Source organism: Tasmannia lanceolata, unplaced genomic scaffold, assembly GCF_043159265.1.
Source record: "Tasmannia lanceolata isolate RefF3 unplaced genomic scaffold, GAP_Taslan_0.1 ptg000013l, whole genome shotgun sequence".
Classification (NCBI taxonomy): domain Eukaryota; kingdom Viridiplantae; phylum Streptophyta; class Magnoliopsida; order Canellales; family Winteraceae; genus Tasmannia; species Tasmannia lanceolata.
In genome coordinates, this window is record NW_027518690.1 from 26711090 (window position 1) to 26733911 (window position 22822).

A 22822-nucleotide genomic window follows, 5' to 3' on the forward strand; every position below is an offset into this window, starting at 1 on the left:
TCGGATTATACGCCGTCACCCTTTATTCTTCGCACTTCTTACATCATTTTATTTGTCTCCTGTTCCCTTACATCTTTCTTTCTAGTCCCATTTTTCTTTTCCCTTCTTTGTCTCCATTTCCTTCTTCCTTCCCTTTGCTTTATAAACCGCTCCCCTCTCTACACATATCTTTATCCTTGATCTTGTTCTTGATTTTTTACTCAATCTTGTTCCCTTTTTGTTTCTCTTATACTTTCTTTTTTCTCTTCCTAGAAAAGTAACCTGCGAACCCCAGATTCACATCAATTTGGTATCAGAGTAGAAACCGCATCAATCTGTTGTCTTAAATAAAATGTAAATTATGACAAGATAAATATTTTGTGAAAATTTATCCATATGTAAAACTTGCTTCATAGTCTACCATATCTGAAATTGAGTGATTTTTATTTGTGATTATTGGGGTATTATTTCACAGTTCAACCATAAGTGCTTGACATTTTATATGTTTTGCAGTATCATTCTTTTACATGGACCCCCTGGAACTGGAAAGACATCGTTATGTAAAGCATTGGCTCAAAAACTTTCAATACGTTTAAGCTCTATGTCAGTGCCAAGGAATTTTTCTTTTGGTCATTGTTTATAGTTAGTAATTGTACTGCATTTCAACTGTTATTTAATGTGCCTTATTTACTTTTTGTTGATCAATAGATACTCACAATGCCAATTGGTTGAAGTTAATGCACATTCTTTATTCAGCAAATGGTTTTCTGAAAGCGGCAAATTGGTAGGTAGCTCCATATTAAATTTCTTGCAATGTGCTTCTTCTTTACTGTATTTCAACATTTGCTCTGAGCAAGCATTTTTTTACTTTCTTAGTTGTACATGCTAATCTTATAAGATCCTTTTAATTTGTGAACTTTGGAGGTTAAGCTAAGCACGGTGCTATAGTTATGGGACACTTATTTCTACTATGTTTCCAAGGTGATGATTTTAATTACTTATTAGTTTATATGATTATTTTAGTATGTGACTATATGGGGGTGAAGCTGAGTGTGGTGTTGATTGTTATAAGATAGTTGATCTCTTCTGTAGTTGAGGAGTTGGCTTCTTTAGTTTGTGACTATATGGAGGTGAAGTTGAGAGTGGTCTTGATTATTGTAAAATGGTTGAACTCTTCTGTAGTTGAGGTGTTGGATTCAATTACTAAATCTTCCTATGCAAAAGATAAAAAGTACCAGGTTAAATGGGTGGTTGAAAAAGATAATATTGCATTAGGTAACCCATTGAGTAAAGACAAAGATAATATGGGGAATCTTAGACGGCTTGACCTTCCAACAAGGTCAGCAATCACAACCTCTGTGCTAGAGAATACTTAGGAGATGATGGTCATCAATGTCATGCTATCCCCTTCAATCGTCCGCGTCGCTGGGTTGGGAGGGGGGGTCAGGATGGATGGGAGTGTGTCCAAACGCTAGTTCGCCTTCTAATTTGAATAAGGAGAGGTTCACTGAAAGTGCTGGAGCAGAAAATGTAGGCCCACAATAAGAAGGCCTTAGTGGTGGGACCCACATGTTCCCCAATTGAGTGCAACGAAGCAAGGTCGGTGGAGATGTTTCCTTGAGCTTCAGACTCAACCTTCAGTTTCTACTTCTCTAGATGGTCTAGCAGCTGGTTTGGCTCATCAGCTCGATGGAAGCCATATATAGGGTCTGGCCATCTGGCCTAATATGTAATGGGAAAGAGCAGTTTTAGTTAGATGCTGGCATGAGGCTGAGGGACAGTATTCCCTTCGACGTGGTAAGCTTGAGGGCCCTTCAAAAAGAGGCTATTCCCAAGATGATCAAAGCGATGTGCGCACGTAGCCCTTTAATGTTTAGGAATGAGAATGGTTTGGATCGATTCTAATTTTTGGTTGCTCGGCATGTCGTTCTTAATGGGAACAACAATGTGTGCAAATAGCCCTTCGGAAGGAGGCATGCCCTTCAAGATGGTGAGCTTGGAGGCCAGGAAGAGATTATTCTCAAGATGCTCAAAGTGATATTTGCACATAGCCCTTTGTTGTCTAGGAAGGAGAATACTTAGGATAGAGATGCGATTTTTCGGTTGCTCGACATTTCGTTCTCAGTGGGAACATGGGAGCAACCTTTGAAGGCTGCCCTTATTTGGAGGTCTGTTACTCAGATTTGGTCCGTTCTCCTGTCGATTTGAGAGTGCCATTCGGGAGATTTAGCAATAGCAAATGGAGCTCATCTTGCAAATGTAGCCGCTCTGATCAATCTATCAACGACATGTGTGGAATCTATCCTTAGCTTGTATTTGGTAAGGGATCTATCGACAATAGCTTCTCTTCGGTCAAAGGAATGAACCGCTCCCCAATCTTAAATATAAATCAATCTAATGGTATGAACTTTGAAAAAGGGAAAGGAAATGTGTTGATTGATCTTCAATCATTAGATTTCGATATGGAGATTGAGGGTCTTTATTTCTTTCCAGTCCCATTTTTCGGCGATTCAACCTAAAATTCCTTCATTATTAGATTCAACAATCAAGTCTCTTAACGCTAATCTAGTTATTGACATGGCCTCTAAATTTGGCACTGTTGTTCCAAAGGATAGTAATAGTGCTATCTCCAAGGCTTTAGGTTTTAGTTTCAATGTGTTTCGGACTTTCGGTAATGAGGAAAATGGAAACATGTCAGTTTTTGATGGAAATTTTGGTGGAAATTATGTAAAATCACATAAATGTATGGAAACATATGCAAATGGTGGACATTTAAGACGAAACTCACTAAATACTAGAATAAGCATCAATATACAGTTAGAAACCATCACATAAGCAAGAAGACCACCCATAATGGTTTAAAAATAACATGTACTTAGTGGCATGTTGTTTTGCATGTCTGATAATTCAGTTATACGGTTATACCACATTGCACATGCGATTCTTATGAATATTAAATACACCACATTTCACATGACATTCATATAATTATGCTTATATTACACAGATTGGTGTAATATATTAATACACTAAATGAAAGAGGAATGTATTCTTCTTCTTTAATATTTTATTAAAAATTGCAAAAACAAAAAATAGTGATAAAATATATCACAAATTTTATGTATAAGAATTAAGAAGAGGGCATGCATAATCTGCACACGTCTTGATTTTGTTATTTTTTTTGAAATTTTAATGATTTTTAAATTTTTCAATAAAAGTACAAAATATTTCGTAATATTATAAGGGAGTGTCTAGGCAATTTCTCAAAAAATCATTTCGCATCTTTATTTTCCAAGTGAAAAGATCCACATAATAACATAATTTGTCTTATTCATTCAATTCATATGAGGTGGCACTTCTTTCCTAAAAATATGGATTGCAAACTTGCTTTTGTGAAGTTTCCAAGACACTCCCACTATAAAATATACTATATAACAATACAATAGTATGAATTATGTTATTTATGTAATTTTAATGTCCATTATGTTTTTTGGATTTAAATAATATTTATTATTTTCTAATATTTTTAGTAGAATAAATTATTATTCATTTTAAAATAAAATAAATAATTTTCTATCATTTCTTGAAGTTTCATATTAAATGTTCACCATTGTTACGTGAGAGAAAGAGGAAAAAGGAGAATAGTGAGTTAGGGCTATGCTCCCCTTCACTGAAGTATTTATATAATAAAAGAAGGCTACAATGCTATGTTGCATGGATTCTTTGCCCCATAGTGAGCCTCAAGAGACATGTCACCATAGCGCTGACGCATCCACTCTGAATACGTACCACATATACGGGTGAGGTTCTCAACGCCAGAATACGTCACGACAATGTGATCCCAGATCTCCTTCGCAGTTGGGAGGAGAATCATGGTAGAGGAAATGGCAGTGGTCATGCTCTGCCAAAGAAGAGACCGAATCAATGCGTCCTCCTGTTCCTAGCGAGTATATGTAGGATCTTTGGGTGGGGGAGGTACCTAACGAAGGAAACTGACTTTACCCCGTCCAAGAAGATATGTCTCCACCGCAACTTCCAGGCTAAGTAGTTGGTTCCATCAAGTTTGGCAATGGTTAGCTGTGGGCATGGTTTTAAATTTCGACCGAAATCCAAAATTTCGGACTGAAATTTCGGATTTCGGTGGGGACTGAAACTGAAATTTCCCGAAATTTGATATTTTGCAAAATACCAAATTTCGGAATTTCAGTCCCAAATTTCGAAGCTTAATACCAAATTTCGGACCAAAATTTCGGATTTCGATGGGGTCCGAAATAGGTACCGAAACCGAAATTTAAAACCTTGGCTGTGGGTAAGATCCCTCCACAGGTGCCAAGTGAGGAGAAGGAGAGGAAGAGCTAGCCGAAGTGGGGGGTTGGGTGCAGACTTTAGTGGTCATGCTGAGAGAGGGATCCATAATGACGGGTGACTCCATAATGACAACAAATGACTAGAAAACGGAAATACCCACAACAATCGGCCGTTAGAGAATGAACTACAAGATGGAGAAACCAATTAAATGAAACAATCAGTCATATCGCGGCTCCGCAGACGAAAAACTCGAGAGAAAATAAAACCATGAAGAAGATGAGGCGAAGCTGCGAAGGAAGAATCACATAGCAACGGAAATGGCTCAACACATCATAAAGACTAGGGTTAGGATTCAAGAAGATAAAAGATTTTTGGAACTGAATAGGGCTGGGGAAGGTGGAGGAGGGTGGAGGGAAGCCTACTGTGGCAGTGAAGGGAGTGGAGATAGGTTAGGGCTGCAAAGAGTAAAAAATTCATGGAACAAAAGAGGGCGGTGGGAGGGGGGGGGGTATCGTAGGGGGCGGGGAGGGGGGAAGGGGTATACGTAAGTCGTAAGGGGAGGGGGGGAAGGGGTATACGTAAGTCGTAAGGGGAGGGGGGAAAGAGTATACTTATCGTACGGGGGTGGAGGGGGTATCGTAGGAGGCGTGGGGACACGCACAGGGAGGGGGGAAGGGGTACCGTAAATCGTAAGGGGAGGGGGGAAGGGGTCTATGGGAGGGGGCGTGGGGTGCCGTAAGTCGTATGGGGAGGGGTAAGGGATATATGGGATTTGGGTGCGTGGGGAGTGGAGAGCGGCGTGGGTAGAGGTGTTGGGGATATGGAATGTGGGTGGAGATGGAGAAGAAGGGAAGGGGTGGTAGATGGATTTGGCTTTGGGTGGAAGTTGGAAGAGATGGAGAAGATGGCGGTTGGCGGTTGTCCCTAGGGATCGAAAAGCCCAGGGCATGTTACGTGAGAGATAGAGGAAAAAGGATAATAGTGAATTAGGGCTACGCTCCCCCTCACTGAAGTATTTATATAATAAAAGAAGGCTACAATGACAAGAATGCCCCTAATAGGCTTATTCTAACAACCATTTGCATATGTTTTCATACGTTTTTGTGATTTTTTAGTTGTGTTTCCCTGGTTGAATCCGCTTTGAAATTGATAAATGCATTGCCTGTGAAGTATGTGGTCATGTATGCCCCATAGATCTACCTGTTGTTGAATAAGGTACATTTATTTAGTTCTACATTCCTTTCACTTATTATGTACTTATAGTACTTATAATAGATAGACTTATCATAAGATATCTTTTATAACAGATACAAATATTAAATTGAGGCACCTATTCTATGATAGATCTCAACTTACCCTCTATTTTTGTGCCTTTAGTGGGCCTCGTATATCCGACATTTGTTAAGTTAATAAAAATTTCCCCTCGACTCCATGTCCGAATAAAAATAAAATAAAGTGGGAATAAGTTCGAAAGGATCAATGGATTCATGGTTAAATCCCTCTATGAGAGGCCAAACCTTCCCATCGATGTTAACTCTTGGGGAAGATCAGCCTGTTATCCCTAGAGTAACTTTTATCTGTTGAGCGATGGTCCTTCCACTCGGCACCGTCGGATCACCAAAGAAAATCCAATCCCTTTTCATTTCTAAATTTTGAGTTCAGAATTTCATATTTTCTTTCATATTCTATTTCTTCATCGAATCGTGTGATGAATGAATTTGACTCGTACCCCGAACCTAATTCTTATAGAAATAGCAAAACCTCATATACGATCTATTCATTCAATATTTCTCTTTCTCGAGGACAAAATTTAACTTTCAAGTCTCTTTTTCTTGGTAGGAACGAGTTACGATGGAATACGTCTTGTTTATCTTGACAAAATGGGAGGAATAGCTATCCCAATGCCAAACCCCAGCCTTACTATGGAAAAGAGGGGGGGGGGGGGGGGCGATCAAGTACCAGTTGCTTCGCTGCTAGGCCCACTTAGGCTAGGGTGCATTGTCCCTCAGTTCTTCCTTTGTGATAAGACTCGAATTCCTTTGTTACCAAAATTATCTTGTCATACCCCAATTAGGTATTATGGGGTACACTGAAATATCCAACCGGAACCGACATGTTTTCAAGTTTTGATTGAAATATTATCATGTATACACTCACGGTTTCTCTGTAAGCATTTCGATTTCAGTGAAGTTTTCGGTAAGATGAAAATAGAGACATTTCTTTCGCTTTGTGTCGGTTTCAGTGAGGATTTAAAACCATGGATCTCTCTTTATCGATGACGGCGGAAAAAGTAGCGAAATTCTTTAAGAAGGGTCCCTTATATTACTCCTGCAATGCCTAGGTTTTCTGATTTAATATCTTCTCACAATTTATTTTGTCTTCCTATGCAAGGAGGGCAATTAACATGGTCTAATGGAGAGGCTGCTCCTATATTTTGTAGACTGGATGCTTTCTTTATTTTGTTGAACTGGGAAAATTGTTCTCCCAGATCATTCCAAAGGGTTCTCCCCATACTTTATCTCGAACCTTGTGCTACTGCCTTTTGGCATAGATGAAGAGCTGAGATGTTTGACCCAATTTAGGTTTGAGCATAATTGGTTAACTAATAGTGAGTTTAAACCATTTGAGAAATTCGAGGGACTCGTTTCACACAGACGAGAGTCTCGAGATCTCTCCCTCATGCAGGTGCATCTCAGCTGATTGATGCTAGATGTTCCATATTCGCAATTGGATTCATTGGATCACTCAGATCCTATGATTTGTGGACATGGACACGGGTATCGTGTGTGGACTCGGACATGAAGCGTCGGACACGGCGAGCCTCCAAAATTTAGAAACAGGGACAGTTAGAAAAAGAGGAAAAACTTAGCACGCAAAATGAAAAAGAGAAAAAACTAGATGGGACAAAAGGAAATTTGGTTTGGGAAATGATATCAGGACAACCATGTTTTAATAGTCGCATGGTCGAAGCTTGACTTTTCTTTTTAATTTGTTTGTGAGGGCTTTTTAGGAACTGTAATATTCTTTTGACAGCACTTTAAATACTAATGACAAGATGCTTCAGTGGAAATATTAGAATATGGTAATGCCATAATGCTGATATTATTTCCCTCTGGTTTTTGTGTAGAGAGAAAATTAAAATAAGTGTTGTTAGGGTAAGAGAGATGGGAAGCGTGAGTTTTTGTGAAAGAAATGGGGAGCTTGGGCTTTGTATGGGCAGCAGTTGGCAGACAGCTATGACAGGCAGCAGTCAGTAGTCACTGACAGATAACACAAAAAGTAATCAGAAAAAGTAATTATTAGGCAGTTTGCAGTCAGCATGCAGTAAAAGTATCTCTGCAGTCTGTCAATGGTGCTTAGAAGCGGGAATCTTCCCTCGGGGTGCCGCTCCCACCTCAGAACCTCAATTCGGCACTCCTTAGGAAGGAGCTTCCAGGGAGAGCGACCCCAAAGAGACGGGAACCGCTCTCATGACGCTCCCACCTGCTTCTATACTCCATAAGTCCCACTAGTAACTTCCTTGCATCAAACTTCTCCAACTTTTCAAAGTACTTCATTGGAGCAAGCACAAAGACTTGTGGATCTTCAGAAGGCGCGAGGAACAAGTGCACATAAATGAAGATGGTGAAGATACCTAGAAATTACTGCTTCTTTATGTACTTAAATTTGAAAGATACATATGAAAATGGTTAGAAACAATTATTTTTTGATGTACTTGAATTTTAAAAGATATATAAATAAAATATTACATACACGCTTCCATGGCGCTCCCAAACTTAGACTCTTCTAGACCCCACGCTTCCCCGCCCCCGCCTCTGCTTCGTGCTTCTAAGGTAGCAGGTAGTGGAAAAAATAGTTCATTAGTCAGCATTCAACGACAGTAATACTAGAAAAAGTAAGGAAATTAATGAGCTAAAATATCTAAAAGTACAAAATGTAGATAGTGATACATGAGAAATCGTGCAAGAGAACTTTTGAAGAAAAGATGGTTGGAAGTGTCTACAACCGTGTCGACACGTGTCCACTCATGTGTTCGTGTCGACACGGGTCTATGCTAGGAAATGGGCGTGTCCACAAATCATAGGTCAGATCAAGGGCCGAAAGCTTCAAATCCATGATAGAGCCACACAGATCGACAAAGCAATAGTCCATATTGTTGATCAGGCTGAGACTATGGCAGGGGAGTACTACCCGAAGGCCGAGCATCCCCATTTCATCAGGAGATCAGAGAATCGACTGGATCTACCGCCCGCATCGTGTTCGCCTTCATCACAAAGTTTCATAAAGAATCTTAGTTGTTTTTAAGAGTATTTAGATGTTTAGTTGGTATTTTGTCCTGTTTTAATTGGCCGAATAAAATGCCTTATTTAGTCGTTTTTCGATAGTTGGCCGAATGTTGGGATTTTTAGCCGATTTTCACAAGTTGGCCAAAGTAGAGAAAATTTTTATGAGCTTTATTAGGAGTTGGACGTAGAGTTAGGGACGTTAGGGAATCACATGCAGGGAAATATTATGTAGGAGTTAAGAGAAACTTTAGGAGAATTTTTAGCAAGTTTGTGTTTTCTTGTTCTACTTGTAGTCGAAGATTACAAAATCAAATTCGGGTAGAAGTCAACCCCCCCAAGCAACTGTAAATTTCACGAATGTAACGAAGTTTTCATCAGTTCTAATTATGGAATGAAATAACAGAAAGTTCTGTTCGTGATTGTGTTTGCATGTTTTTGAAGATTGGTGCTTGCGGTTTTATCCATGAAAGCCAACCATCTTTATTTTTTCTCCTTTTAACCTGTTGCATACATGTTTCTAAGCTTTGGGACGACTACTTTTGTCTCTTAATCTTGGTTCTTGAATGGGCGAAGCTTTAGAAGATTGCGAAACTAGAAACTAATTGTTTATGTTAGGTTCCTTATCTTCTTCCCCTTGGTTTCATGCCAGAGAACTAAGCCTAGAGAATTGATCGTCCTCTCATAAGATCTTGCCAACCAGTTCAGACTTTGTTGAACTAAAAGCTTCCTAAAAATCCAACCAGTTTCCCATCTTCTTACCTATCCCAAATGATCCACAAGCTTCTGTAGTTTACGATTTTCAGCATTAGTAATTGTTCGCCGGGTTTCTTGATGCAGAGAGATTCTTACAGAGAAAGTTGGTCACTGGCATTTTGGAAAACTCCAAACTGAGAAGCCTTCATCAGTCCCTTTTGTAATCTGTTTTGAGCGCAGTTCCTTCAACAAAACTAGTTCACGAAACCCTCTGTTAAACCACACGTTTCTGTTTCCTGAAATTACCACTACTTCCTTATTTTTACCCAACCAACGTTCTGCTTTCACCTGAACTTACACCCACTTCCTTATTTTTAGCAGTAACCCAAGGCCTTGACTATTTCTTATGCTAGCCTCAATTCACCTTAGCCGAAAACCATGCTAAATACTAATCTTAGCTGCTTTCTTACTGGTGTAGCCGAAAATTTGCTTTGCACACCCCTGGGTTAATCGAAACTCTCTGATTCTTTATTAAAGGAAACCACTAAAACTATTGGCCGAAACTTCATCAGCTTATCCGAAACTTTGTAAGGCTTTATTCATGCAAAACTTTGTAAGTTTAGCCTAAACTTCTCTAGTTTCTGGCTATTGCCGAATGCCATCATCACCCGGTATCGGAGTTTAAGCTATCATGTTTTTGCATCAAGTGATATTTGAGCTTCCACTCCGAGCCTTTGGATTACTCCCTTTCATAAGCTTAAGGCCCTTTAGGATTAGAACAAGGTAAAGGGGGCTCTTTAGGATTAGAACAAGGTCCATTTTAAAAATCTTTCTATTCAGAAGCAAATTGTGAAAATGAAATTGATCAATATGACAGAAAGAGGAAAGAAGCCTGCTGTTTTGAATGATCATAGATCTAGGGAGGCCTTAAAGAATGAGTGAGATAGTATTATTGGCCAACTAGAAATATTCTCGAGGTATTGATTTGATCTATGTGGTTAGCTGCAGGTAATTGTACTTCAGGTTACTTCCATTGTATGGTTACTTCCATAGGACGAATGCTTATTAGCAAGCTGATAGCTTCTTGGCAGGAGTACAGACCTAGGGTTGCTTTGGAGAAGGAAATGGTTAAATACTTTCAGGTGTTCAAATCTGAATAGAGTAGCAGACTATGGACTTTGGGTGAATTCTTGCAAGTTCCGAAGGAGGAAGCCAACCTCTCTGAATCTTTTTCCTCTAAAGATGAGCATAGAGCGGTTTTTAGTTTAAATCAAGAATAGACCCCACATCTGGATTGTTGCTTTTGCCATGGTTCTACCAAAGCTCAATGCCTCTTTCTTCGCCATCTCTAATGTTAGGAATGCAGAAGATGCTAATGTCTTTATGCCTTTTAGCCTGATTGGAAACTGTTTACAAATAATGTCTAAAGTCTTATCTTTCATGCTTAAGTGGGTTACGCCTTTTTTAGTGGCAGCTAACCAATTAGCTTTATTTTGGGAGACAAATATTAGATGTGATTGTAATGCCCAATGAAGTTATCGAGTCCACCGAAAGTTTTGGCTCAAGAAGTAAGCCTTTTAAGCTAGATATTGAGAAAACTTGTGATTGGCGTGAGTGTCCCTACTCCCCTTCTTATGTGGGCTGACGAAAAATGGGGTTCTGTCTCAAATGGAGAAAGTGGATAGAATGATGCCTTTCCTCAATTCATTTTTTCTTTTATTAATAGCAGTCATGTTGGCTATTTTAAAGCTTCAAGGGTCTTTAGGCGAAGGGACCCACTTTCATCATCTCTGTTTATGCTGGTAGCAGAGAACATTAGTTACATTATATCCAAAGTTGTGGAGCTGGCTGTCTTAAGGGTCTGGAAGCCTGCCCAGGCAACTCCCTCATTTCTCATCTTCAGTATGTGGATGACACTAATGTTTTCTCGGGGGCAAATCATTAGTGTGTGCTATAAATTTATAGTTCCTTCAAGTGGAGTATATTGCTTTTGTGCTAGGCGTCATTTCATCCTCAATTCCAATAAAATTCGTTGGCTTTCTGCACAAAGATGGGAATCTCAAGCATCATGATTGAGACCCGGTGGTTTAGGGTGTGTGGATGTGTTTGACTGTTCCACGGTCACTTCCCTGTGGAAGTGATGGGTTGAACCGTTTGGTAACAAGAGACTCGATTATTTACGGGAAACCCGAACTGTCTCAGGACTCTGATGGGAGCGTAACTGATGGGTCTGTATAGTCCTACTAATAACAAGGCAGGCGAAGCCGTAAGAGATAGTCAGGCAATTAGGTAAGCGAACATTCCTGTAAATTCTGTTTCCATTAGTAATATGAGTCACTGTTTAAAAATGCGGTTTTGACGCGGAACGCGGCTGAAGAAAATCCTTGTGGACTCGATGCGGACGCGGTCAAGAACGCGGCTGACGCGGCCTTATGAGCCGTAATTTTTTATAAAAATAAATAAAAAAATTCAAAAAAAAGAAGAGAAAAGACACTTTATGTTTCAGTCTTTCAGACCCCTATCATGTCTAATCTACTTTTTACATTTCCTAAATTTTAAATTACTATATTTTTGGGTCCTGTGGAGGAAAAGGGGTAAATTTTTTTAATTTTTGACTTAAAGGTAGGAAAAGGACACTGCTTTTCATTGGTTAGTGTACCTTAGGTTGTGAACTATCGAATGGAGGGCTTGGATCATCTAGCCAATTAAAAATGTAAGCCTTACATCATGGGGTGATCCACAAATTAAATACGTTGTGCCCAAAAATTCATTTCAGTAGGATGATCCAAGCCTTCCATTTGAAGTGGAATGGCATATTATGGAAATCCAATTAAAGCTGTAAGGGTAACATTATAGGATGATCTAACCCATCCATTTGATGAGCAACATCATAATTACATTGTGCCCCAAATATCATTTTCATTGGATGATCCCAACCCTCTGATCTATTGAGGATTCCATAATATGCAATTTCCACTTCAGATCGTAGGACTGGGATCATCCTATTGAAATTAATTTTTGGATAGAACCTCTTTATGTTGTGACCTATAATAGGCGGCTTGGATTATCCAGAGGCTTACATAGGATGATCTAAGTTGTCCATTTGATGGGCTGAATATTAAATACTATGGCCCAAAAGTGAAATTTGCACCACTTTTTTTTACTCGGGAAAGTCACCCCAGCGTGTCTATGACTATTCTTTTACCTAGAGGGGCTGTACCAAGTAAGAAAAAAGGGCCTAAAGTATCATTTACACACATTTAATGATTTAGGGTTTCATTTTTGTTTGCATGACCTTTCTTCTTCTTCCTTTGTCAACACAAAAGGAAACCTTTCTTCTTCTTCCTTTGACCACCGAACACTCCAAATACCAGTTTATAATGGCAACAAAAACAGTTGATTTTTCTACCCACCAAAAACCAGTTTATGAATGCAATGGGAGGCAATGGGAAAAGGGTTTTGCGGGAGAAACTAAGGTAGATCGAGATATTCCGGGATGAACGGAAATGGGATACATTCAACACATATTTATAGGTATGAAACTATGAATCATAAGATATTTTGTTGAAAAAATCAAGATCCTATCCTTTTTTTTCTTGTCTTCTTGAAGTCTAAGAGTAGGGAATATATTCTAGGAAGATCAACCAGTTGTAGGAGTCACGGATCGCCCAGATTCTCCTGCTGGTCGATCCCATCAGGAAAAAAAGTTTGATTCGTGTTTGACTTGGCCCGGACTCCGTGAGTTTGCGACTCCAAAATGCAGCCAACACAAATCCGAGTCGACTCGGCAGAGTTCCAAGCCGAGTCAACGAGTTTTTAAACACTGATATGAGTAATGTAGAATGATAGAAATTATCACATTTTAACAGTAAATTTTACTTGATTAGGAAAGTCATAAATGGAATTCCAGTGAGGTTTTTATCATGTTTTTATAGAAAAATGGCTTTCTGGAGTAGCTGCTGCCCTTTTCAATCTTCTTTCCAGGAATTTCCATGTAGGTTAGAAAGTTACTACATTTCAGGAGTCCTCAGACTGCCATTGATGTTCTGCGAACAGTGCATCCAATTTGCCGGGCACTTTGTGGGGGTTAGAATTGTCTTTGCAAGAACATGGGCTTCGCAGGCCTATGTAAAGAAGAATGGGTGTACTGGACAGATCTTTCGCTCACACGATCTTGAAAAGCAGCCCTATCCGAGGGTTACACTTGGTTTTCTTCTTTTTCTTGTCATCCCGGGGGGGAGGTTGTTGATCTCTTCACTGATCAACCTTCTAAGAAATTTGAGCCAAGAGCTCAACCGTAGCATCAAAATTTCCTTCAGCAGGATCTGCCATAATTCCTACTACACTATCACCATCAATAGGATCTGAAATATCTTCTTGTAGAGCCTAAGAAATACGGATAAATTTGTTCCTCCTAGTGTTGTACTTGTGACTGAAATGCGGCATAATGTTCCTCGTGGGATGACAAGAACAAAGCTCTAATACCATTGAAATAACCCTAATCTGCAATATCCAGTTTCAACAACAATAGAGTGGATTGTTTTGCACAAGAAACTTCCAAACCACGGCAAGATGCTATTAAACGGAAACATAAAAGAAGGCTCAAGTAGATTATCATGCAGTGGAAATACAGCAAAAATTACAAATTTGTGACTGATGGAGAAAATCCTCCAAGAAGTAACTTGAAATCTCCAAAATCAGCTACGCTTGAGAAGAAACTCCAAGATGTAAAAAAAGAAGAAGTGGCAAGTAAGCAAGAGATTAGCCCTCGGATAACCCCAACAAGAGTGAGGATCAGCCTTGACATTTGGGGTGGGTGTGGACGAAGGAAATGGGAACAGCCCACACTCACTCATGCAAAAGCAAGAGAAAACCCAAATTCAATGTGCCACTCAAAAAAAAATAAATTGTGCCACTCATTTCCCCTCTGAAAGCATCTTAAACAGAATTGAAAATGCGGCACACCAAAATACAACCTTTAGAAAAAAATGTTACACCCAAAACAAAAGGCTGACCCAAAATAGCCATCAAAAGGGGGACATCACAATGCCCTTAACAGTGGGCAACTGAAAACCCTATGACGTGTGCCATGTACATATTCCTATTTTTGACAGTCTATGGCCTTACAACTCTCATTGTGGGATGACAATGGCAGCAACATACGTAAGCAAAAGAGGGTATGATGGAGTGTGCCGGTGTTTCTATATGTGACGCATCATATTATGGATATTGGGGGCACAAACATATGATGCAGAGAAGGACCATCACGGACGTAAGATATGGTAGAGGTTAATCTTGTGGTCATGGCAAGAAGATAAATTGAAGAAGGAAAAAGGAAAAAAAGAAATAAACTATTCAAAATTGAATATGTGGTGGTATTTTTGTTCGAAACAAGTGGGGCAATGCTAATACGTTCTTCGAGAATCTCAATGCTCCAATTTTTAGCCAAGTAAAACACTAAATTGCTTTCGGTCTGCCTTCAGGCATAAAATCTCCACAAAAGCTTAGCCGTATTTCTTGTAGGGGATAGTTGGGGCATGGCCCATCTGTATTGGAGACCAATTGATAAACTGTTTGGATCATCTGAACGGTGGTCACACCTTTACTTTTGGCTGCCCACATTGTTCCTTAGAGTAATACAATCAATTTTATGTAGTTCATATATTTATGCAACCATCTTGCTTTTGGTGTATACGTGTTGCTATACGTGTTGCGTTACTGGAAGAATCCACAATCAACACCGAATAAGCTGGTGCTCAGTTTTGATTTTTGACCATAAAACATAAAATTACGTTTTTCATTTGTCTGTCATCATTTGGTATTATTTATTAATAGTCTCTGATTATTATTAGGCTGTATACACCAGGTCCAAATGTTGGTTGGTTTTTATGATCTATCATGTTTAAAAGATTTCAAAACACAGTTCAACTAAGTGTGTCTAGTCAATCTTTTGAGGCTCTAGAAAAAACTGAGTAGAGTTTCTACTAAAATACCTATAGCATACATACATACATTTATTCTCTATATATGTTATAAACAATTCATCATTAATCATTCATTGAATTGACTCAACTTCTTGATTGACTCGACCTGGGTTCGGCAACTGTCCAAGTTTTAGTACGCTGATAGGAGCCATCTATGTTTCTTGTTGGTGTCTATTCTTTTAAAACAGGTTGCAAAACTTTTCCAAAAAATTCAGGAGATGGTGGAGGAAGAAAGCAACTTGGTATTTGTTTTGATTGGTGAGTTTTGTGCTTTGTATCATCTATCCACTTTTTGTTATTGATCTTTATCTCTAAAGTTATTTATTTGCTGTCCACCAATGGTGAAAGTGAGACTCATGCCTTATTTTAGAGGTAAACGCCTAAACAGATTCTGTGTGAAATTCATTTGTATCTCTGCTGATAAAATTTACTGACCTTGTGGTTGCTTTTCTTGTTATTATGTCACTTTATGCAGCCTTCTGGAATATTATTCTGTGATCGATATTGATTTGCATTTTTTATATACCTTTACGAAAGGCATATGTGCTATCCAACCCATAGTTTCAAAACTCCACCGTGTCATCGTCAACTTGTCCGAGTCGACTGCCTTTTACCTCGACCACATTCTTGTCCGAGTCTGCATTTTTTCCTACAAAGTCCATCAAAACTTCTTGAAATCGTCCATAAAAAAACTCCTTTAAATCTCCCGAGTTGTGTCCTCATCAACTGAGTACTTGATCGGATCAACAAAGTACTCTCTCGCGCTTCGCTGAGTCATCTAGGATTTACTTTGGCCGCGTTCTGAGTCATCTAATTTTACAACCACAAATTTATTAGTAAAAAAAATAGTGTAAGAAACATTGTTAGATACTATTATCATACTATAAACATGGGCTTCTGACCTTCCTGTATTGCATAAAGGTTTCTACAAACGATGACATTTGCAACTACATGCTTATAAAAATATCAAATAGGTATGGAAAGTTTTGTTTGGGAACTATTTGCATGCAAATGGTAAGTGCTTAGGCCTCCCTTGTTGAGCTGAAGGTAAGTTGCTTAACTAAGGAAACAACGTTACTGTTCAACTAAAATACCATTCCATGGTTTACAAAAACGAGGGGAAAATTGATCATATTGAACACCAACCATAACTGCTAAAATTTGTTGAGTAGTGTCTTAGGGTAGTTTAGTCATTACTTGTAACATTAGGGGCATTGTAGTCATTGTACATTGGATGCCCTATTTGGGCCTATATATACATCCTTTACATGAGGAGCTCCCTAGTGGAGACTCTCCATATCTCTACTCTTCTTCTTCCTCTCATTTAACCCTAAACTCCATTTCTAACAAAATTAATTAACATGGTATGAAGTATGACAGATTTCTTTCCCTTGGCTGATGTATCCCTAAGTCAATAACAATTAAGCTCATGTACAAATATCATAGCTAATGAAATCTCATTTATCTTCTTGACACGTGATGCAGTCCAAAAGCCTAGAAGTTCCTCGTTGCCTAGCAGTAGAGGCAAAAAAAGTTAAAATAAAGAAGAAATTTGGACCTTCAATCACCGTCGTATGGAATAGGAATAGAATGCTTCGATCACCGTTGAAGGTGATTATATTTACTTCGATCCCATCGAATCAAGTTTTTCAAAGAGAAATTGGAAAATACTCGTGCAGGGTCTAATCCCAGCAACCCAACAAGTTCTCAATTAACTCAAAAGCCTAAAGGCCAAATTTTCATTCAATCAGTCAAAGAAGTCCATTTTAATGCTCTGATAAACTTCTATTTGTAAGAAAAAAAAATTCTAAAAGCTAACAAGTGATAAGACCTAAGCAACTAATCTTAGTCATCCATCCAAAGTAACCTAAATAAAAGTTAAAGCCTCGAGAAAAATAACCCTAAAATCGAATTCCTCTAATAGACACGCACTACATCCGTAAATCGCTCATAACTTCCTCAAATCACATCCAAATTGTGTGATCATGGGCTTGCCAGATAGGTAATCATAAAACCTTTCTAATGATACCAAAATCAAGCCAAAAGAACAAGATTCGCTGTGTAAAAAGTAAGCTAGAAATAAGATAATGAAAATAATTGTTGAAGAAGGCACTTGTTCCACCCTTTGTAGTCAATGGGCTTGCCAGATAGGTAATCATAAAACCTTTCTAATGATACCAAAATCAAGCCAAAAGAACAAGATTCGCTGCATAAAAAGTAAGCTAGAAATTAGATGATGAAAATAATTGTTGAAGAAGGCACTTGTTCTACCCTTTGTAGTCAATGATAGACTGCATGTTCTTGGTGGTATGTATTATTCTCCCTTGGTTCAAAAAACTAGTCCTCGAGTTTTGAATTATCGAACATTCGTTGACTGAAACGCTCGAGGATCAGACCTTGCTACATAATCCCAAGGACGAAAATATAGTTTGTTTTGATCTTGAACCTGCTTGAATTCATAAATTTCCATTGCAGGCTTCAATGTATGATTTAATAAAAATAGATCAATATAAATTGATGAAGAAATCGATTTAACGTTTTCCCATTCACCTGTCTCGTAAATTTCCATTGGTTTACCATCAAAAGCCAATGACTCATCATCTGAACTTTTAGCAATGATTAAATATTTATCATTTGAATATTCATCATATATTGGTGGTGACACCCTATTTATGATTTCTTACTCTAAGTAACTATAAAAGAGTTTCAAATTCTGGTATTACCTCCCATTCGTGACATTCAACAACTCTCCTTTGAACCGATCGAAGGTACATTGTAGCTATCATGAGTCCATGCAAATGTCGTTGCCAAACTTCTTCAACCCAAGGAAAGAATCTGCTTTGGTACCACCTCATGCAGTCTAAAAATCTGGAAGTTCCTCGTTGCCTAGCAGCAGAGTCAAAAAGATAAAATGAAGAAGGCCCTTCGATCATAGACGTTCGGAATAGAATACTTTGATTACTGTCGAAAGAGATTATATTTACTTTGATTCCATCAAAGTCGAGTTTCTCAGAGCGAAACTAGAAAATATTCCTGCAGTGGCTAATCTTAGAAACTTTAAAGTTAAAGAACTCCAAAGTCTAAAGGCCACTTTCAAAAAATTCAATCATTTAACTAAGTCCATTACAATGGTCTGATAACATATGGTTATAAGAAAGGTTTTAAATTTCGGTTTCAATGTCGGTTTCGGTCACCACTGAAATCGAACTATTTCGGTTTTGGTGGAAATGTTAGCCGAAATCACGTAAGATTAGGTTAAAGATTTTGGTATTTTTAAAAATTTCGCAGATATGTCTAAAATTTTGATGGAAAATTCAGCAATTTCGGTGGAAATCTTTTACTTTTCTGTGGAAATTTGTTTAAAAGGGGTCGGTAAAATTTCAGAATTTCGGAGAAATCCTATAAAATTCCGATTCATGGTGTATTTCATTTCGGCCTTGGCCGAAACCAAAATATTTCGAACGAAATTTAAAACTATGGTTATAAGAAAAGAAAGCCTAAAAGCTAACTTATAAACCAAGCAACTAATCTGAGTCGTCCATCTAAAGTAACCCGAATAAAAGTTAAAAATTTCTACAAAATAACCCTAAATAGAAATCCCGTAATAGACATGTACTACATCCGTAAATCGCTCATAACTTCCGCAAATCGCATCCAAGTCGTGTGATTGTGAACTCGTTAGATAGTTAATTAAAAAACCTTTCTATTGATACCAAAATCAAGCCAAAAGAACAAGATTTAATGCACAAAAAGTAGGCTATAAATATGATGACAAAAATAATGCTTCAAGAAGAAGGCACTTGTTCCATGCTTTATAGTCAATGACAAACCACATGTTCTTGGTCATTTTCACCTACATTAACTCTTCCACGAAGAATGCATTTTATGCTAATTTTCTTGTAATAGTACCCAAGAAAGATGATTAATTATGTAGACATCGAAAATAGGATATGCAGCTAGAACATGATAATATGCAACACATCCACCGTACTCCTCATGTTTGGTCATTTTTTAAAATGATTCCTCATGTTTGGTCATAGATGTCCATCATGTCAATCTTGCTAAGAATTAGGCATATATTATTCCATCCAAGTGCTTTGGTAAACACCCTGGCTACATGTATATAGAACGTAACATTTACACACTCCTTAAATCACCTTTCCTTATGATGAAGTCATTGTCGACCTCTATGTTCTTGGTCCTAATTGCCTTATTATTGGAGTACATTGAAATTGGTTAATCAACACTGTTAGAAGTGTATATGTGCCTAAGGGCACTTTGGTCTTTGTACTTATGCTCTTTTATACAAATAAATAAGTGAGGGGAGCTATCTTTCAAAAAAAAAAAAAAGTGAGGTGGAGCTCATCCCTAACTCACACCCTTTCTTCCACTCTCTTCTCTTCTCCAACATGGTATCAGATCCCTAGGGACCACATTGAGGAAACCCTTCCTCTTGTTCTTCATCTACCCTAACCCAACCCTCAACCTCCTTCCCCTTGTTCTTCTACCCTAACCTTAAGCCCTTCTCCACCCCAGCCCTAATTGCTGCCGCCTCCTCCTTCCCGCCCCCACTCTCAGCCTCTACAGACCCCCCCACCTCCCCACGACATCTCTTCATGTAACACCCCCCTCTCCTTCTCGTGACCTCCCAACACCCCCGTGACATCCCTCCCTCCACCCCAGTCCCTTGCCTCCCCTCCTCTCTTTCTCTCTCTTCCAACCTCCCACGACCTCCCTCCCTTCACTCAAGCCCCTCGTACCCCGCTAAGATGTTAGGCGTCTTAGATACTTCTTGAGGATCAAGGTAGCTTATTATGGTAGCAGTCTCTCCCTCTCACAGAGGAAGTATCTACTAGATCTTTTAGATGAGACTGGCTCTATGGGAATGAAGCCGGCTGCTATTCCCATGGACCCAAATACAAAGTTACATCCAGATGAGGGAGACTTGTTACATGACCCTAGCATATATAGACGTCTAGTTGGGAAGCTAATTTACCTCACAGTTACTCGCTCCGATATTTCATATGCAGTGGGGGTGGTTAGCCAGTTCATGAGTGCAAGGTTTTAAATCTAGGTTTCGGTTTCGGTCATCAGTGAAATCGAAACGTTTCAGTTTCAGTACGAAATTTCGGACGAAATCTTGTAAAAATTTTACCGAAAGTTTCGAAATTTCACCTAAATTTCCGAAATGTTTCACCCGAAATTTCGGGTGAAATTTCGGCTGAAATTTCCGAAATGTTTCGGCGAAGTTTGGCACTTTTCCGACTGAATGTGGATTTCGTTTCGTTTTCCAACGGAACCGAAATGTTTAGGCCGAAATTTAAAACCATGCATGAGTGCACCACGCAACTCCCATTGGGCTACCGTGATTCAGATTCTTCGCTACTTGAAAAGTGTGCCGGGCAGAGGCTTGCTATTCAAGAAGCATGGGCATGAGAAGTTGGAAGGATATTGTGATGCAAACTGGGCAGGATCACCAGCAGACAGGAGATCTACCACGTGATATTGTACTTTTGTTAGAGGCAACTTTGTCATGGAAAAGTAAGAAACAAGACGTGGTGCTGAGTCAAGTGCAGAGGTGGAATATCGTGCCATGTCACACAGAGGCGGAGAACTCATCTGATTGCGCTATTTTTTATCTGAGATTGGCTTCCCTTCCCCTCTTGCTCAGCTTTACTATGTTAATAGAGCAGCTATTCACATTGCCACCAATCTAGTGTTTCATGAACGAGCCAAACACATAGAGGTGGATTGTCACTTCATGCGCCAAAGGATCCAAAACGGGGACATATGCACTACTTTCACTATATCAGTAGATCAGCTAGCCGGTTTTTTTTACAAAGCCCTTGAGTAAAGCCAAGATAAATGATATTTGTAACAAGCTAGGAATGTATATGACATCTACATTCCAACTTGAGGGGGAGTGTTAGAAGTGTATATGTGCCTAAGGGCACTTTGGTCTTTGTACTTATCCTCTTTTATATAAATACACAAGTGAGGGCGAGCTCATCCCTAATTCACACTCTTTCTTCCACTCGCTTCTCCTTTCTCTTCTCTTCACCAACAAACACCAATTCCAACCTCAATCACTAGAGCCTTCAACCACACAAGCTCATGAGTAATGTGTGAAGTTGCTCCTCACTCAACTCAAGGATGCACTTGGTTGCTATTACCTACTTCTGCTCTTGCATATTTCTAATGTACATATCTTCCAAAAGTGCGCAATAAGCCTAACATGGACTACATGCCAAACGAGAATTGGGGAATAACCAATTGAGGAATTAAAAGCTTATTGATGAATTCATTAACTAATCTGACAATCAATGTAATCGTGTAGGGATTAACTTGTTATGGTACCAATAGGATACAAATTCACAACCAGCGGCAAAGAATTTCATATTGAAGAGAAAGCAATAGAATACATAAAGAGAACAAAAAGAAGATAGAAAGAACAACGATTTTGGGTGTTGCACTCAATGTAAATAGTAGCACCGCAATGAATAACTTGCATAAACATCAAATTTTGTAATAAATTGAAGTCTTACCAAAAATAGTGTTTTGCATCATTTATGTAGACCATTTTCACATCCACAAGGGTTTTTTTCCTTGGACGTAAGTTCCATCGGCCTTCAACTCATTTCCTACTTTAATACACTTTTATAGAAGTCTAAAAACAATTTAGAATCCTCTAAGAACAGAAACATAAATTTTCTAAATAAAAGTAATCTGAATCTCCTCCGAGAATACCATTTCCGTCCTAAATTGTTTCTAATAATATACATGTCCTATATTTTTTTTGAAAGATATATACATGTCCTATATGAAAATCCCTACTTAAACCTCCTCGATTCAAAATATCAAGAAGAGCCAAATAGCCCCACATATTTCCAATTTTGGTGTTCCTGGAACCCAATATAAATATTTAAACATGCAATTAATAATACAAATTTTGTGAAAGATATTTTCATAGGTCATTTTCCTTCTAGTTTTTTTTTTTTTTTTTTTTTTTTTTTTTTTTTTTTTTTTGCTTTAAGCAGTGTGTTTTAAAATACGGATTCGGGTTAAAACATGACCGAGGAAAATCCTAGTCAAGTCAGAATGACACGGTCGAGTACTCGGTTGGCGTGGCTGAGTACTCGGTTGAGATAGTCATAACTTGAGAGAATCAAAGGAGTTTTCATTGGCTTTGTAGGACAAAATGCGGAATGCGGCCATGGTAAAAGGGAGTCAAATTAGGGGAGTCCACATTGACGCGGGGGAGTTTTAAAATAATGGTTTTAAGGTTCAACCATAGAAGCAGGAATCTTCCCTCGGGGTGTCACTCCCGACTCGGAACCTCGATTTGGCGCACCTTAGGAAGGAGCTTCCAGAGATCCCACGGTGCTCCCAACCTTAGACTCATCTAGACATCCATGCTTCCCAGTCTCCCGCCCCCGCCCCCGTCCCTGCCCAGCACCCGCTTCGTGCTCCTATGGGTTCAACATGCAGTTTTGCATTGCATTGAAGGTTATAAATGTTCATTTCAGTATGCTTGTTGGTCGCCATTGAAATGGAAACATGTTGGTTTCGCTC

At 38.8% G+C, this 22822-nt stretch overlaps 1 protein-coding gene across 1 annotated transcript in view; it reads left to right on the forward strand.

The window, feature by feature from the left end:
* Window positions 1–22822, forward strand: part of LOC143891382 (pachytene checkpoint-like protein) — a 67056-nt gene that overhangs the window by 20888 nt on the left and 23346 nt on the right. The window contains exons 7-9 of the mRNA XM_077395958.1: window positions 493–582; window positions 688–763; window positions 15439–15508. Coding sequence (XP_077252073.1) covers window positions 493–582; window positions 688–763; window positions 15439–15508 — 236 coding nt within the window. The remainder of the gene's footprint in view (window positions 1–492; window positions 583–687; window positions 764–15438; window positions 15509–22822) is intronic.